We start from the raw sequence: 18,342 nt of genomic DNA on the forward strand, positions 1-18,342 counted from the left end.
GCATATCCTGCTCTCGGTGGGGATGGGAAGGGGCTAAGGCCTGAGAAGCTGCAAAGATTCTTGTCTCTTTCACTGGAGCAGCTCTCCCTGACAAATGGTCATCTCTGCACTCCAGGCCTCCCTCCTTCCTCTTCCCTCTTGCAGGACTCCTTAACAGAGACTCAAGTCCCAGGCTCTCTGCCTCTGGGTCTCTACTCCAGCAGTGCCTCGGCCAGCCCACCCAACTAGCACCATGCCACAGGTGACTCAGGCCACAGGTCCCCTCTGCAGGGAAGTCCCCATCGCCCCTCCCTGCCTTCAGGCTGAGTTAGTTACTGCCTCTTGATCCCCATGGCACTGTCCCACACTTGACTGAGGCTCTGGTTTGCAGAGCTGTGTCTTATTCATCTTTTAATATTCTTTCTTTTTTTCATAGATTGCCAGCATTTGCTGAGTGCTCCCCAGGTGCCAGGCGTTGTTCTGGGTGCTATATGTGCAAAAACTCATTTAACCCTCATAATCACCCTGTGATGTGGGTACGATTGTTATTACCCCCATTTCACTGATGAGCAAATTGAGACATAGAGCAATCTAGTAATTTGTCCAAGGTCACATAGTGAGTTAAGTGGCCTGGTCAGAATTTGAATTCTGGAATTCTCGTTCCAGAACCTTCACTCTTTTTTTTTTTTTTTCCTGTCTAGTTAGGGTCACACCCACAGCATATGGAGGTTCCCATGTGCCTATGCCACAGCCACAGCCACAGCCACATCAGATCCAAGCTGTGTCTGCGACCTACACCACAGCTCGCAGGAACACTGGATCCCTAACCCCCTGGGCGAGGCCAGGGATCAAACCCACAACCTCATGGTTCCTATTCAGATTCGTTTCTGCTGCACCACAAGGGGAACCTCCAGAATCTGCACTCTTAAATTATAATTGCCTCTCCAGAATTACTAGACATTCTAGAATATGCCCCTTTGCCTCCTGTATGACTTCTTGTGGCAGTAAAGTCTTCAACTGCAGATCTGCAGGTAGCACCCCCAGACTACATCTTTTTTAGAAGCAATGATATAGGGACCCCCAGTCTCCAGACCACTCAGACAGCTGGCTGACCTCAGCCTAGTTGTTGCAGACAATCAAAGAAGGATAGCAAGCCATAAAGAGTGACAGCAGGGAATGGGGGCATGCCTGCATTCACCCCTATTATATCTGGGTGGCTTTGGCAGACTATTCAATTCCCCTCAGGCTGACTTCCTTCCCCTAGCCTCTCTGAGCCTCACATCCCTTATTTGTAAAGTAGGAATAACAATATTTCCCTTGCAGAGCTGTTCTGACAAATTCTAAATATTTAAGTACCCAGCATATAATATGCAATTAATAAGTAGTAGTTATTGCTATGACTAAAGCTTGAACATTTTTTGTGCCAGACCCTTGGCTGAACCCTGAGCGATGAGGATGGGGAACAAAGATGCATCAGCGAAGACATGATTCATATGCATCGTGAATAATGACACAAGGCAGGCTGTGATGTGGGCGAAAGAGCTTCTAGCTCCCATGAGTCAGGGATGTTTGCTTTAATCATAGAATCAATCAAGCAAGTCCCTCAGCTCTGTCAGAAACTTGATGTGTTAGAAAATTCCCCAAAGTGCTTGCTCTCTTCAGAGAGCCCTGAAGAATTCCACTTCCAAGAAGATGGGGGAGACACACATCTCCAGTCTTCCCACTGAGTACCCCTAAAACCCTGGATGAATGTAAAGCAAATGTAAGAGATTCCGGAAGCTGGGGAGAAGAGGGCAGACTGGCCAAAGACCAAAGGGCCAAATGAATGACAGGGCATTGGGTTCTAGGTTTCCTTTTGGCCTGGGCATCTGGAGTGGATATTGGAGAAGCTGGCAGCTGTGAAACACCAACAGACACAGATTAAAAAAAAAAACATGTCTAGAAAAGTCTGTAAGGACCAAGGATCAAGAAAGGGACAGCCTTACAAGACAAAAAACTTGTAGACTGTAGCAACCCCACTCCAGTCTACCACCACAAACAAAAGAGCAGCCCTAGCCCCACCCTAGCAGCAAAAGTCAGGTAGTAAGGCCTTCATTTCCTTTCCTGCCAGGCCTTATAACATTGTGCCCCCCGTTCCTCCACTAGGTATCAGAGAAGGCCGAATGGGAGCAGAGACTTTCATCCCCATTGGATAGTAAGGAGGCCTCCTTCTCCCCATGATGTCCGGGGAGGCCACATGGGGAGTCTGGACATTCACCACCACCTGGCAGTAATAAGGTGTCCCTTTGAGCCAAAATGATATGAGTGGCAGCTTGGTAGGAGCCTGAATGCCTATCCTTGCTCAGCAGTAAAAGGAGCTCTGGCCCAGTCCCAGGTCTCAAAGGAGGCCAAGTGAATAATCTAGACTTCCACCTACAGGTAACCAGGCAGCATCCTCCTTCACCTGTAGGAGCAGTGTCAGAGGAGGCCTGCTAAACATAAGGTTTAAATAAGATCCAGGGCCTCATAACATAATATGTCAAATATCCAGAATTCACTTGAAAAACTCACTTGTCATACCAAGAACCAGGAAGATCCAAACTGAAGGATAAACGAGGCTAACATCCAGATGACGTAGATGTTAGAATTATCTGACAAAGCTTTTAAAGAAACCATCATAAAAAATGTTTCAGTGAGCAATTATGAACACACAGAACAAATGAAGAAATAAAAAGTCTCAGAAAATGAAAGGAAGATATAAAGAAGAACAACCTAAAATTTTGATAGTAAAAATATAGTAACTAAAATTTTTTTTTAAAAACTTAATGAATAGGTTCAACAACAAAATGGAGGAAACAGAGTAGAGAATCAGTGAAGGTGTAGGTAGAACAAGACAAAATACCCAGAGAGAAAACAGTCGAGAGAAAAGTGAACAGAGCCTCAGGGACATGTAGGGCTATAATCAATGATCTAACGTTAGTGTCGCCTCCAAACCTCTTGTCCTAGATTTGAAAGAAAAAAAGGGAGCATCTGAAGAAGAGGAGAAAGAGGGTGGGGCTGAAAAAGTCTTCAAAGTTATAATGACTGAAAATTTCTTGCAAAACTTACAGATTCAAGAAGCTAAACAAAACCCAAATAGGATAAATCCAAAATCATCCATGTCAATACACATCATGGTCAAACTTCTGAATACTTATAAGCAGTCAGAGAGAAACAATGCATTACTATAGAGGAAAAACAATTAGAATGACAGCAAATCTCTCATCAGAAACCCTGGAGGATAAACGAAGGAGACAAAATTCTTTAAGTGCTAAATGAAAAATATAGATTTCATGAAAACATGCTTAGGTGCCTTGGAGTTTTTAATCATGGATAACTCACTGCCAGGACATGTCCTGCTTAGGGGAGAGATGGAGGCTGATCCCATTAAGATGGCTTAATCCCACACAGCCCAGCTTTTAACCCTGGACTCAAGAGCTAGACAGTTGACTTCATTAACACTGGGACATCCTTGAAACATCCTAATAGCACCAGCCTTGGGTTTAACCCCAGGTTAGAATATGACGTTGATAGGTATCAATTGCCTGCACCTATACTTTGGAGGTGGTGTAGGTATTGTGAGGCCAGCAGAGGAGGTGTAACAAGGGTGGCCAGACACACAGCTCCACGGGTCTTCTTCCATCTACCCTGAGATGGACTTCATTCTTGATCTGCTTGAGTGGGTCTATGCAGTGGTTGCTGATACACTGGTTGATGGTGGGGGTGGGGGTGGGAGGGGGAAGCCCAATTTGGGGCACTTGCTGATTTCTATACTCCCTCCATGGCCAAGTTCAAACTACCAACAGTTTAACAAGGGGTTGCCCAAGTTCCTAAATATTTAGCAATCCATTCTTAGCATCTAGCTTTCACCAGCTCCAGAACCCCATCCAGGATGTTTAATAGACATACTCGTCTATGTGTTTCTCATCCCCTCTTCCCTGGATGTTCACTGACCCATCCAGTGTTCATGCGCTCCACAAATCTTTTTTTTTTTTTTTTTTTTTTTTGCTTTTTAGGACCGTACCTAGGGCATATGGAGGTTCCCAGACTAGGGGTCGAATTGGAGCTGCAGTTGCCAGCCTACCCCACAACCACAGCAACGTGGGATCTGAGCCCCGTCTTTGACCTACACCACAGCTTATGGCAACGCCAGATCCTTAACCTACTGAGCGAGGCCGGGGATCGAACCTACATCCTCATGGATACTAGTCAGATTCAACCATGCTGGCTGGTTTCTCTGCTCAGGGTCTCACCAGAATAAAATCAAGGTATTGGCAGGGCTACAATTCCCTCCCACCTGGGACTTGAGGTCATCTTCCAGGCTTACTGGCTTTTGACAGAGTTAGTTTTCTTCTCTTGCTTTCCATGTGGCATCTTCCAGAGGGGCCCCAGCAACAGAGGGTGGAGAATTCTCTTTCTTCTAATTTCCCTGATTACCCCTTTGGCCACATCTCTTTCAGACTCTTCTGCTTCCTCTTCTTTTTTAAGGGCTTATGTGATTACAATGATCCAAATATCCAGGAAAATCTCCCCATTTCAAAGTCAATAATCTTTGAGGTCTTGTTGTGGCTCAGTGGTAATGAACCTGACCAGTATCTCTGAGGACGCAGGTTCAATCCCTGACCTCTCTCAATGGGTTAAGGATCTGGCATTCCCTTGAACTGTGGTGTAGGTCGCAGACTCGGCTGGGATCCTGAGTTGCTATGACTGAGGTGTAGGCTGGCATCTACAGTTTCAATTCGACCCCTAGCCTAGGAACTTCCATATGCTGTGGGTGTGGCCCTAAAAAGCAAATGATAATAATAAAGTCATTAATTTCTTTTTCTCTCTGTTTAGGGCCATACCTGCAGCACATGGAAGTTCCCAGGCTAGAGGTCGTATCGGAACTGCAGCTGCCAGCCTATGCCCCAGCCACAGCAAAGCCAGATCTGAAGTGCATCTTTGACCTACACCACAGCTCATGGCAACGCCAGATCCTTAACTCAGGATCAAACCTGTGTCCCCATGGATCCCAGTTGGGTTGTTAGCACTGAGCCATGATGGGAACTCCTAAAGTCATTCATCATAATTACATCGGAAAAGTCCCTTTTGCTGTTTGCAAGCGTACCACCAGGGGGCAAAGGTCATGGGACCCAGCATTCTGCCTTCACTTGCCTACTATGCACCAATTCTTGGTATTCGAGCAACTTCAGTGGACAAAACAGAGAAAAATGCCCAGCCTTCATGGAATTTATATTCTAGCCAAGAATATAAAACATTTAAGTCTTGTTATACAGCAGGAACTGGCACAAGAGAGTAAATCAACTATAATTTTAAAAATGAAAAAATAAAATGCTGAAGCCTTTCAGCCACATATACACCCTTATAGTTAAGATTTCTTTCTCTTGGGTGTTAATTGAATCCCTGCCTTTTCTCCCCCACTAACCAGGGAAGCCCAAGAATTTGTGGAGAAGTATGAAGGAGCCTTGGGAAAGGGGAAAGGCAAGCGACTCTACGCCTATAGGATGCTGATGGCTAAGGTGTGTGGTGCAGAGGCTGCAAACCTGTGGAAGGACTTTGCTCCTGCATCTGGGTGACCATGGCAGGTGCCTGCCCAGCTTCACCGTTTGTGTCCAGATTCCCCATAATCCTGAGCGTGAGGTCCCGTCAACCATCCCGATTTATCCAGGAATGGAAACCAGATGTATCCTGTCCATTTCTCTCAACGTCTCTGTGGGAGTTTCAGTAACCTTGAGACTTTTTCCCTCTGAAGAACGAAACTCAGACAGTTAATAAGTCCACTCAGGTCTTATTTGCCAAACTCCCAAATCAAGATTCATCTTTGATTTGGTGGAGACCCGGAAGGGTCATGGTGTAACCAGGTCTCACAGGAGATAAAGAGTGGTATCAACGGGGTGTCAGGGGCAGCTCTGCTTTGTTGAGTTATATTATAGTCTTGGCTTCTGCTTCAGGCTACGGTAATGTACTCTGATTGGATATTTAATGTGGAACTTATTGAAGTAGCTTTCCTTTACCTACTGATTTGAAAAGCTATCATTTTCATTCACTTAATTGTTATATAGGGACTTTTTTGGAGCGTTTATTTGAACTCATCATTTCAGATATTGATTAATTCTGATGCCTCACAGGGCTTTTTTTTTTTTACCTTTGTTTCTCCAAAATGTCTTGGCCAGTCTTGCCTGTGTTTCCACATGCATTTTGTTTTGTTTTGTTTGTATTCTTTTTTTCCATAGGCATTTTTTTGGCCACAACCATGGCATTTGGAAGTTCCCAGGACAGAGATCAAACCCACCCCACAGCAGTGAACTGTAACAACACCAGATCCTTAACCCTCTAGGCCACCAAGGAACTACTGCATATGCATTATTTTTTAGTATTTATTTATTTATTTATTTTTGTCTTCTGTCTTTTTAGGGCCACACCCACAGCATATGGAGGTTCCCAGGCAAGGGATCTAATCAGAGCTATAACCAGATCCTCAACCCACTGAGCAAGGCCAGGGATCGAACCCCCAAAATCGTGGTTCCTAGTCAGATTCATTTCTGCTACACCAAAACGGGAACTCCTGCATTATTTTTTAATTTCTTTGCTGAGTTCCAGTATAGCCCACTGAGATTTTAATTGGAAATTTTCAAAAACCCTTGATTTAATTTGGGAAAATTTATTTATGCAATATTTAGTCTTTACATCTAAGAATACCATACATTTCTCAAGCCTTATTTTTACATCCTTCAGCAAAGTTTGTTTTTTTGTTTGTTTGACTGTTTGTTTGGTTTTTGTCTTTTTGCCTTTTCTAGGGCCCCTTCCCGAGGCATATGGAGGTTCCCAGGCTAGAGGTCTAATCGGAGCTGTAGCCACTGGCCTACACCAGAGCCACAGCAACGCGGAATCCGAGCCTTGTCTGCGACCTACACCACAGCTCACAGCAATGCCAGATCCTTAACCCACTGAGCAAGGCCAGGGATCGAACCTGCAACCTCATGGTTCCTAGTCAGATTTGTTAACCACTGCGTCACGACAGGAACTCCTGTTATTTTCTTCATACAGGTATTTTCCATATTATATGTTATTTCTACAAAATTTATGTTTGGGTTGTTTTTGTGAATGGAAGAATTTTTCCATTTATTGAATAACTAGATATTGCTGGTTTGTGGGAAAACCGCATATTAATTTTTTCCTTCTGCTTCCCTTGTTGTCCTCCCGTATTAGTTCTAATCATTTTCTCTGGTTATTTATATAAATATGTTTTCCTTAGTTCTTCTGAATCATTCCTATCCTAATGTGCAGGTTAGCAATCCCAGAACAATTTTAACTGATGATGCTGATCATAGATGTCTTTGCTTTTCCATCACTGTAATGAGCACAACTCTGGTGTTTCACATTAAGTTGATGGGAGCCGCTGCCTTGAAATAGATTTTCTTTCTCACACTAATAAATTATCCTTTTAGTTCTAGTTTCATAAGATTTCCTTTTTTTTTTGTCTTTTTGCCTTTTCTAGGGCCGCTTCCTCGGCATACGGAGATTCCCAGGCTAGGGGTCGAATCGGAGCTGTAGCCACCGGCCTACGCCAGAGCCACAGCAACGCAGGATCCGAGCCAAGTCTGCAAACCACACCACAGCTCAAGGCAACGCCAGATCCTTAACCCGCTGATCGAGGCCAGGGGCGGAACCCGCAACCTCATGGTTCCTAGTCGGATTCGTTAACCACTGCGCCACAATGGGAACTCCAAGATTTTCATATGTTTTAACAGAAAATTGCATATAGGTAATCCCATAATATTTGAAATTACATTTTATATATCCTGCATTTGAATATTTTTTATTCCTAATATTTTTTTTCTTCCTTTTCAGTTATAGTTGCCTAAAAACTATCTAAGGGTCATTTATTAATTTTATCTGAAAACCATTTACCCTTTAATGACTACACACTCAGAACTTTTATTCCCATCTGAGGAATGCGTTCTTCCAATATATCTGATAAATGATCTCTTCAATCGTATTTCTTTCTTTTCTTTTCTTTTTTGCTATTTTAGGGCCGCACTCATGGCATATGGGAGTTTCCAGGCCGAGATAGAATGAGAGCTACAGCTGCCGGCCTACAGCACAGCCACAGCAGCACAGGGATCCGGGCCTCGTCTGTGACCTACACCACAGCTCACGGCAACACTGGATCCCTGACCCACTGAACGAGGCCAGGGATTGAACCCGCCTCCTCATGGATCCTAGTTGGGTTCATTAACCCCTGAGCATGACGGGAACTCCCTATTCAGTCATATTTCTGTTTAAACAGTTCTAGCTTCTTCATTAGGAAAATGATGGCTGTCAACCCTCGTTCTTTGTATTTATTTTCCCTCATTGTTTTTAATTCTTAGCTTTCTCTCTCAGAATTCTCAGAAATTTCTTAAGTTTATTCTCAATATCATCGAATCAGTTTTCTTCTGTCTCAATTAAAGTAGGTTTATTTTCATTCAATTACTGATCTTTTAGCAACCTTATAATCAATCCTTCCATACTTCATCTATATTCTCTTTTAAATTTTTAATTGTTATCCTTTACTCTAGAAGCCATATTTCTTGGATCCTGTTAAGAAGGCTGAACCATTTCTCAAAATTTCATTCTATATCCTAGAGGAGATGCTTTCCAACAATTTCAAAGAACGGTGTCCTTGTTCTGCCATACTATTTTTCAGGCTTCACTGGTTGTTTTTAGTGGGTCAAATCCAGATGTCATCCACAGACAGGATGTGCCTGTGTCTTATTCAACCACTATTTAGAATCTTTTTTTCTACATATAGCTGAAGAGTAAGATGGCATGCTCAGCTAGGGACCCTGTCCCAGGCAGTAGCTACCACCTCACACAGCTCTGAAGAAGAAAGTTGGGGTCTTCTGCCCATGCCCAAATTCTCTCTCTCTCTCTCTCTTTTTTTTTTGGCTGCACCTGCAACATGTGAAAGTTCCCAGGCCAGGGATCAAACTTGCAGCACAGCGATCTAAGCCACTGCAGTGATAAGGCCAAATCCTTAACCTGCTGCACCACCAAAGAACTCCCCAAGTTCAGTTTTATGATTCTCTAGGATGAGAACTTCAAAGCAGAGGTTCTCCCAGGCCTCTCTCTTTCTGCCTGCCCCCCTCCTCTAGGCATCCCTTTTCAGGCTGAGATGCCCATAGCCTTGAGGAGCTGTCAAGTGGTTGCCAGGTGACCAACTGGCAGGCCATGTCTTCAGGGGCCTCACTTAGCAACATGCATTACTCCACTGGTCCTCAGCCTTGTAAGCTTGTATTTTATACTGATTTTATCAGAACCTTGACAGGGGATCTGTCTCTTGGGGGAGGGCTAACATTAATAAAGCTTATTAAGTCTGACATACAAAACCAGACACTGGATTATTCATTTACAAGGAGAAATAACTGATGCAAGAACTGAAAATTTTGAAGTCCACATCAACAGTGCCTTTTATTTTTGATGAGAGTAGATTTAATTGTATGGGAAGGTAGACCACAATCTCAATTCCAGTCTATTAATTTGCAATGAAAAAAATCACTGCCGTAGAAAACAAAATACCCATAGCCCAGGTGACGGGCAAGTGCTTTTCTTATAGACAGATCTACATAAGAAGCCCAATAAGCCAAAGATGGTTCTTGAGCCCAGAATCAGAACTAGGGAAGGTTGAGGAAGCAATGGGGCTGGAGTGCCCAGTGTCCACTATCCACCATTCCCCACATCCCTTCCTGTCTTAGGGATATTTTTGCCATTATTATCTACCTGTCTTTTGCTTACAGACCTCTCTTCTCCTTAGCGTCTGTGAGCAGCTCCCTCTGCTGACAGGTGGTTTCTTTTCTTATACAGAAATTATCCAATAACAGTATAGTCAAAGCTTTCGGGTCTGGAAGCCCGGTCTGATTCTTTAAGATAAATTTTCACTTTTATCCTTTAATGGGTTTACAAGGGAAAATCTCATTTCCTTTCTGAACAAGTTGATTTGAGACCTTTGTAAGATTAGAAACTGATTTTAGGATCTTCTCTCTATTTCTTCCCTGTGTGCTATTTTCTATGAGGTTATTTTTTTTTTTTCCAAATGGATTTATTTCCAGGGAATGGGGCTGTTAGAAAGGAGCCCCTTTTAAAACTTAGACAAAATTTCTCCCAGACAACAGACAGATAGCTACTCGGGTTTCTGATTGATACAAACTGAGTGTTGGAGCTGGAACAGACCATGGAAAGGGGCATAATGCCTCTTTTTTTTGGCTGCACTTGCAGCATACAGAAGTTCCCAGACCAGAGATCGAACTCAAGCCACAGGAGTAACCAGAGCCACATATGTGACAAACCTGGAATCTTAACCCTCTGAGCCACCAGGGAACTCCAGGGGCTGTTGTTTCACTAGGAGAAGGATGAGAAGCCATAAGGTGAGATCTCTTTACCACTTCCCCCAGGCTTATAGTTTAGCAACAATTTCTGTCAGATTAAGGTCCTTGGCTGTCTGCCAAAGCTGGGTTGTGAGCATTGTGAAATTTCTTTTTTCTCTTGAATTTTTGGTTTAAGAAGAAGGAAGTTGTATCAGAAGTTAAGCCCCCCCACCCACACCCCAAGTCAGAAACTCTAGACAGAATTTCTAAGTTTGTGTATAAATCATGCAAGGTGTGTTGCCCTGGCTTCTGTCTCACTCCCACCTGACTTTGGAAGGTGAAGATGTAAGCATCCCTCCACCTCTGGCAGCCTGGGCTCAGAGGCTCCAAGATGGCAGCCTCACCCACATGCCAACCCCATGTTGATGCGTCAGCGTCTTCGAGCACCTCTGTCCTGCCCCTCCAGACCCTGAGGCAGCATGGTAATGATCTGAGGGTGTTGCCTGTTTACTTTCAGAAATGGGTCAAGTTTAAAAGAGACTTTGATAATTTCAAGACTCAATGCATTCCCTGGGAAATGAAGATCAAGGACATTGAAAGTGAGTATTCTGGTATCATTGTTTTTAGTTGCTTTGATGAAAGGTTTTCCAAGGTTTGGGACTGTGTTCCTGACCAGCTGATCAGATTATTTCATAGATTCTGTGGTATTAGAAAAAAGAATGGGCTTTGGACTTGTCAGACCAAAATTCAAATGGTGCTTCTTCACTTTCTGATTGCAGGAACTTAGGCAGATCAGTTACACCCACAGAACCTCAGGTTATTTATCTGGAAAGAGAAAAAACATGTGTGTTCCCCAAAGTGGTGTGAAAATTGAATCCATCCTTCACATGAAGTGCTAGGCAGTGTTCACATCCTCCTCCTGCAACTCACATCCAGCATCTTTCTCCCTTCAGGTCACTTTGGTTCTTCGGTGGCTTCGTATTTCATCTTTCTCCGTTGGATGTATGGCGTTAACCTCGTCCTTTTTGGCTTAATATTTGGTCTAGTCATAATCCCAGAGGTGAGAAAAGAACTGCCTATTCAGATTGTGTTGAAGCTTATCATGACTGCCACTTTCGATCGTATGAATCAAATACTCTATTTGACGAAGAATCCATCATTCACTTTACTTTTTATTTAATTTTATTGGCATATAGTTGACTTACAATGTTGTTTTAGTTTCAGGTGTATAATCAGTCATAACATGTAAATATCCATTCTTTTTCCCATATATGTTATTACAAACTATTGAGTAGATTTTCCTATGCTATACAGTAGCTTCTCACAATCATCTATTTTATAGAGTAGTATAAATATGTTATTCCTACCTCTCATTTCTTCCCTCCCCCCAATGGTTATAATAACCATAAGATTGGTTTTGAAATCTGTTTCTGTTTTATAAATAAGTTTTGTGTTATTTTTTATTAGATTCCACATATAAGTGATATCATATGATATTTATTCTTCTCCCTCTGACTTACTTCATTCAGTATGATAATCTCTGGGTCCTTCCATGTTGCTGCAAATGCCATTATTTCATTCTTTTTTATGGCTTAATAATATTCCATTGTATATAGGTACCATATCTTCTTTATCCATTCGTCTGTTGACGGACATTTAAATTGCTTCCAAGTCTTGGCTATTGTAAATAGCGCTGCAAAGAACATTGGAGTACATGTATCTTTTCAAATTATGGTTTTCTCCAGATATATGCCCAGGAGTGGGATTTCTGGATCATATGGTAACTATATTTTTGGGTTTTTTTAAGGAACCTCCATTCCGTTTTCCATATTGGTTGCACCAATTTACATTCCCACTAACAGTGTAAGAGGGTTCCCTTTTCTCCCCACCCTCTCTAGCATTTATTCTTTGTAGACTCCTTGGTGATGGTCATTCTGACAGGTGTGAGGTGATTCCTCATTGCAGTTTTGACTTGCATTTCTCTAGTAATTAGTGATGCTGAGCATCTTTTCATATGTTTTTTGGCCATCTGTATGTCTTCTTTGGAGAAATGTCTATTTAGATCTGCCAACATCATTCATTTTCAATTCTATGCTCATATCAATTGCCCAGATAGCCCCATACAAAGAATGGAACCAAAATACTTGCATTTATGAATTAACAGGTTAAACCCTACATTTTTCTACCTCTCATTTTACTTTAGTGGAAAATTAATATCTCAGTGATGTTTTTATCTTTTACAGCAAAAAAAGAGATAGAATGTATTGAATCATATTTTATTACCCCAAAGAAACCTTGCAATTGAATAGCAATCCTCACTATTTTCCCAGATATAATTTTTATTACAGATGTGGGTAGATCCTTACCTACAGATGAGTAATTGAGAGACAAAAAAGGAACCAGTCACTTGTGCAAATTTCCACAGCAAATTTGTGGTGAATGAGATTTTAGGTTTTCAGAGAAAGGGCTTGTGATCCACTAACACTTAGCACAGTAATGTCTACAGTCCTGCCTGGACCATTTGGCTGGTGCTGGGTACACAGGTGGATTTACCTCAACAGCTTATAGGGTAATGATGTTTTTGCATTTAGTATTTTTTCCTTCCAGGTTTATTAATTGGCTCTATGATCCACTACTTTATTACAAACAGTTCTGTGAGAATATTAGAGTCAATTCTATCAAAGATCCTTGGGAAACTTTCCTTAACACCTATTTTTCATGAAATTAAAATAATTCCACAGAGGGAGTTCCCATTGTGGCTCAGTGGAAACGAACCCAACAAGCATCCAAGAGGATGTGGGTTCGATCCCTGGCCTCTCTCATTGGATCGGGGATGCTGCGTTGCTGTGGCTGTGGTGTCAGCCAGCAGTTGCAGCTCTGATTCAACCTCTGGCCTGGGAACTTCCATATGTCATGGGTGTGGCCCTAAAAAGAAAGAAAGAAAAAAAAAAAGACTTCCACAGAATGTGAATTAAATCAGATTAGTTAGAAGAGATTGTGGGTACTATTATAATAATACTTGGTAGCCAAGGAGTCTTCTTCCTTTTTTGAATCAGTGTGCTTTATTTTTGCTTTTTTTAAGGCCCACCTGCGGCATATGAAAGTTCCCAGGCTAGAAGTCAAATCAGAGTTGCAGCTCAGGCCTACGCCGCAGCCATGACAACACTGGATCCGAGCTACATCTGCCACCTACGCCACAGCTTGCAGCAGTGCTGGATCCTTAACCCACTGAGTGAGGGCAGGACTCAAACCCACATCCTCACGGAGACTACGCTGCGTTCTTAACCCACCAAGCCACAATGGGAACTTCCCAAGATGGCTTCTTATTTAAAATAATGGAAAATTGGCTTCATGGGAATCTGACACATCCAAATTCACTGCAAATAGAGTGGAGGAGGTGACCTATTCATCAAAGACACAAATAACTTCAGAGCCCAAACATTTTAAGCCTAAGCCTGATGATCAGCTATTCCCATGGCTTATGGATGTCTTAAGGATAACCACAATGAGGAGTTCCCGTCGTGGCACAGTGGTTAACGAATCCGACTAGGAACCATGAGGCTGCAGGTTCAATCCCTGGCCTTGCTCAGTGGGTTAAGGATCTGGTGTTGCCATGAGCTGTGGTGTAAGTCGCAGACACAGCTCAGATCCTGTGTTGCTGTGGCTCTGGCGCAGGCCGGTGGCTACGGCTCTGATTAGACTCCTAGCCTGGGAACCTCCATATGCCGCAGGAGCAGCCCTAGAAAAGGCAAAAAAGACAAAAAACAAACAAACAAACAAGGATAATCACAATGAATCAGAGGGTCGGGGAATAAGAATATTAGAAGTGCCCAAGTGTCAGGCAACTGGAACAGAATTTCTTCTCATATTCATCTTCCTTTGCCACAAATCCGTGATAAATGTTAATGGAGTCAGACAGCTCTGAATGCTAGAATGAAACTTGTTCAGCTTTGATGACAGTTGCCTGCAGAGCCGCAAACACCTACATGATCCCAGGGGAGCCCTCAGTTATGCCGAGGAGCTGGCTCTGACGGCCCCACTGGATGATGAGTTCATGTACTTTTTGTCTTAACACTGCCTGCATGTGAAAATCACTTGGGGAGTTTTTAATAAATAATAGGTCCAATCAGTTGGAACTGAAACTCTGAAAATGTAGTTCTGGCATCCTTATTTTACTTTTTAATTTTTTTTTTAATTTTAAAATTAGGAAGTTCCCATTTTGGCTCAGCAGTAATGAGCTTCAGTATCCATGAGGTTGCAGGTTCGATCCCTGGCCTCCCTCGGTGGGTTTAGGATCTGGCGTTGCCATGAGCTGTGGGGTAGGTCACAGACGTGGCTCAGATCCCACATTCCTGTGGCGGTGGTATGGGCTGGCAGCTGTAGCTCCAATTAGACCCCTAGCCTGGGAACTTCCATATGCCACAGGGTGTGGCCCTAAAAAGAAAAGAAGTTTTTTTAAAGTATAGTTGATTTAAATGTTCTGTCAATTTCTGCTGTGTGGGATCCCTATCTTATTTTTATTTTACTTTATTTTTTGCTTTTTAGGGCCACACCCATGGCATATGGAAGTTTCCAAGCTAGGGGTTGGATCGTAGCTGCAACTGCTGGCCTACACCACGGCCACAGCCGCAGCCACAGCAACACCAGATCTGAGCCACATCTTCAACTTACACCACAGCTCACAGCAATGCTGGATCCTTAATCCACTGAGCAAGGCCAGGGATCGAACCCAAGTCCTCATGGATACTAGTCAGGTTTGTTACCGCTGAGCCATGGCGGGAGCTCCCAACAATAGGGGATTTTTTAGGTAAGTTTATGGAACATACATGTGATTAGAAATTTAAGTCATTTTATTTTGAAAAAATCATATGCCATAGGGTATTGGTCATAAAATAATACTAAGCTAACTAACCAAGCTAAAACATATATAAAACACAGGAACAATGAAAAGAAATATATGACTGTCTAATAGTCATTATCTTTATGATGTAAAAGTGACGGGTACATTTTTAAACACTTCTCTGTATGTGTTCACGTTTTCAGCAATGAGTATGTGAAACCATTAAAATCGGAAAAGTGAGTGATGTCATTTAAAGAAAAAAATAGACGTGTCCTGCTCTGAGAATGGATTTCACCCACGATGTTCAAGTCTCCACGTGTTTGTACTTTCTCCACATATGATTGTGCTCTGTTCTGACACAGGTACTGATGGGTGTGCCCTATGGAAGCATACCCAGAAAGACAGTGCCCCGGGCTGAAGAAGAAAAAGCCATGGATTTTTCCGTCCTTTGGGACTTCGAGGTACCGTTGCCAACATGTCAAGGCACTTCGGTTGTGTGATTGTGGATAAGTGTAAAATGCTGCATTTAATGATTGGAAAGCCAGTAAATTCATCCAGTGGGAGCCCAGCCCTTGCACGATGAGCTGGCCAACCATGTCCTTCTAGGTCCTCTTCATGGGTCCTTTCTTCAGCCACACACTCTAATGGATGGGTGTGCCCCCCCCCCACCCCCGAGGCCACTGCTCCCCTCATTCTGCCAGATCGGTGTAAGGTGATCTTAGGGGATGGTTTTATGTCACCATAACCACAGTAAGACCCCAGGGCTCTGGCCCATCCAGCCTTTCCTCCAAGCTTCCCAAGCTTCAACTGAATATCCTACCTGCCCCTCAAGTTCAACAACTATCCAACCAAACCCACGTCACTTCTCCCATTTCCTTTCCTGAAAGGACCATTCATCTAATCATTCAAGTCTGAAAGCTAAAACTTATCCCTCGTTTCCTCTTCCTCACCACTGCCCCTCACATCCAATCACTAAATCTGAGCCTATCTACTAAGCATTTCTTGAATCGGTCTCCTTTTATTTGTTCCTCTCACCTATTCTTTGAATAACACCCCACTGTCAGAATCTTCTACCTCTGCTCCCTGCCTTGGCTTGGCTCAGCTCCTAACATCTCCATTCCCTCTGTTGCCAGGTAACCTTTGGCTTTGGCATTGGCTTTGGTTGCCAGGTAACCTTTGGCTTTGGCATTGGCTTTGGCTCTGCTGCCCCACAGGGCTACATCCTTTCTAAAATGCAAACCTGACCCCATCACTCCCCACCTCCCGTATTCACTTGTTCCCTTCCCTAGATGGAAGAAAACCCAACATCCTGAATTGGGCTTTCCAAGAACGGTTCATGCCTTGGCTGCTCTCTGTCTCACCAGCCCCAGGTCCGTCTAAGACCTCACACTTTATGCCGCAATATTATCAAGTCTGGGGGAAGGCGGTGCCTCCCTGCCTTTGCTCAGGGTCCTGGTCCTTCCTCCCCTCAGGCTCCCTTCACACCCCTGAGAAAGAAACCCCAAGAGGAACGGAAGTGTCCAGTGACGGTCCTGCTGAGCTTACAAACCCAGAGCCTTGGCTTTGCTGTCCCACAGGGTTACATCAAGTATTCTGCTCTCTTCTACGGCTACTACAACAACCAGAGGACCATCGGGTGGCTGAGGTACAGGTTGCCCATGGCTTACTTCATGGTGGGCGTCAGCGTGTTCGGCTACAGCCTGATGATCGTCATTAGATCGTAAGTAACACTGTCTCATGTACAGGTTTTTCAATCTTCTTCCCACAAACAGCCCTTTCTCATGGCCTCTCTGTGCCTACTTACCTTCTTGTTAGGGATTTAGAGAGAAAAGAAGGAAACAAATAAAAAGAACAAATGCAGATTGTCCTATGTGGTATAAGAGAATAAACGGGGTGGAATTCCCATCGTGGCTCAGTGGTAAGGAACCCAACTAGCATCCATGAGGACGAGGGCTCGATCCCTGGCCTCGCTCAGTGGGTTAAGGATCCGGCGTTGCTATGAGCTGTGGTGTAGGCTGGCAGCCGTAGCTCCAATTCAGCCCCTCACCTGGGAACTTTCATATGCCACAGGTGCAGCCCTAAAAAAAAAAAAACACAAAAAGAATAAACAGGATAATGTGAGAAGTTCTGGGGGATACTTCCCAGGAATAGAAACTCCTTTAGATGAGTCTGGACACAGCACTTTAGACAAAGCAAGAGCATGTGCAAAGGCCCTGAGGCAGCAAATATCCTGCATTCCAAAAACCATCAAAAGGCCAGCGTGCCTTAAGATGGAGCATGGTACCCAGTAAGGAAAGTCTTGAGAAGTTCGCAAGGCCTGTGTCTGCTTTCCTCTGAACCCAGCTTCCTCAGAAAAACTCTCTGCTTCTCTCTAAGTCCAGCTGGCATGTGAGAACAGAGGCTGCCACACTCAGTGACTATAATTAACCTTGGTGTTGTCTTTGGCACCATCTCTATTTATCTCTGTGGTCAGAAATGTTTTCTTCATATGCCTGCATCAGTTAATTCATATTCTCTGAAGAAAGAAAAAAAAAAAATGGCCCAGCCCACGAATTGCTTTCATTTAAGTCAGGGGACAGCAACCAAGGCTATGCAGGGTAGGGGGACCAGCAGGCCGGCCCACCCATCAGCAGGGCCACAAGAGGTCACTTCTGCCAGGAGCGCAGGGCAGCTGTGTCTGCAGGGGGAGTGGAACATTCTCGAAGCCCAGCTAGAATCCCCTACCCCCACCCCGGGGTGAGGTGCGGGCCCAGCTGGGTTTTCTATTACTTCGTCTCTTGGGGAAAACGCTGCTGTTCACTAGAGCCTGCGACACTCGACAGTGATCGCTAGATGACGTGTGGCTGCCCAGTTCTATCAAGTGAAAGGAAAAGGAAAAACCAAGGAGACAGGCTTCGTTTTATTCTTAGCCCTCACATTGTTAACACCTTCCCCTGCCAAGTTTAAGGATATGGAATGTTTCCCTGTTGAGTCAAAACACTGACTAAGGCAACCAGGCCCCTGCAGCAGCAAATTCCAAAAGCCGAGACGTCAGAGAGAGTCAGAGACACAAGACTCTGTCTGATGGAGCCCTTCCTGGAATCCTGTGGTTCCCATAGGGCCGATCTCCAGGAAGCACAAAGAAAGGATACGGGCAGGTAGGATGGCATAGGTGGCCAT

At 43.8% G+C, this 18,342-nt stretch overlaps 1 protein-coding gene across 1 annotated transcript in view; it reads left to right on the forward strand.

The window, feature by feature from the left end:
• TMC2 (transmembrane channel like 2) overlaps positions 1-18,342 on the forward strand; it is a 69,937-nt gene that overhangs the window by 19,035 nt on the left and 32,560 nt on the right. Inside the window, exons 5-9 of the mRNA XM_047770350.1 lie at positions 5,426-5,516; positions 10,861-10,942; positions 11,297-11,403; positions 15,546-15,644; positions 16,761-16,903. Of these exons, the coding sequence (XP_047626306.1) occupies positions 5,426-5,516; positions 10,861-10,942; positions 11,297-11,403; positions 15,546-15,644; positions 16,761-16,903 (522 nt within the window). The remainder of the gene's footprint in view (positions 1-5,425; positions 5,517-10,860; positions 10,943-11,296; positions 11,404-15,545; positions 15,645-16,760; positions 16,904-18,342) is intronic.

This window comes from Phacochoerus africanus, chromosome 3, assembly GCF_016906955.1.
Source record: "Phacochoerus africanus isolate WHEZ1 chromosome 3, ROS_Pafr_v1, whole genome shotgun sequence".
Classification (NCBI taxonomy): Eukaryota; Metazoa; Chordata; class Mammalia; order Artiodactyla; family Suidae; genus Phacochoerus; species Phacochoerus africanus.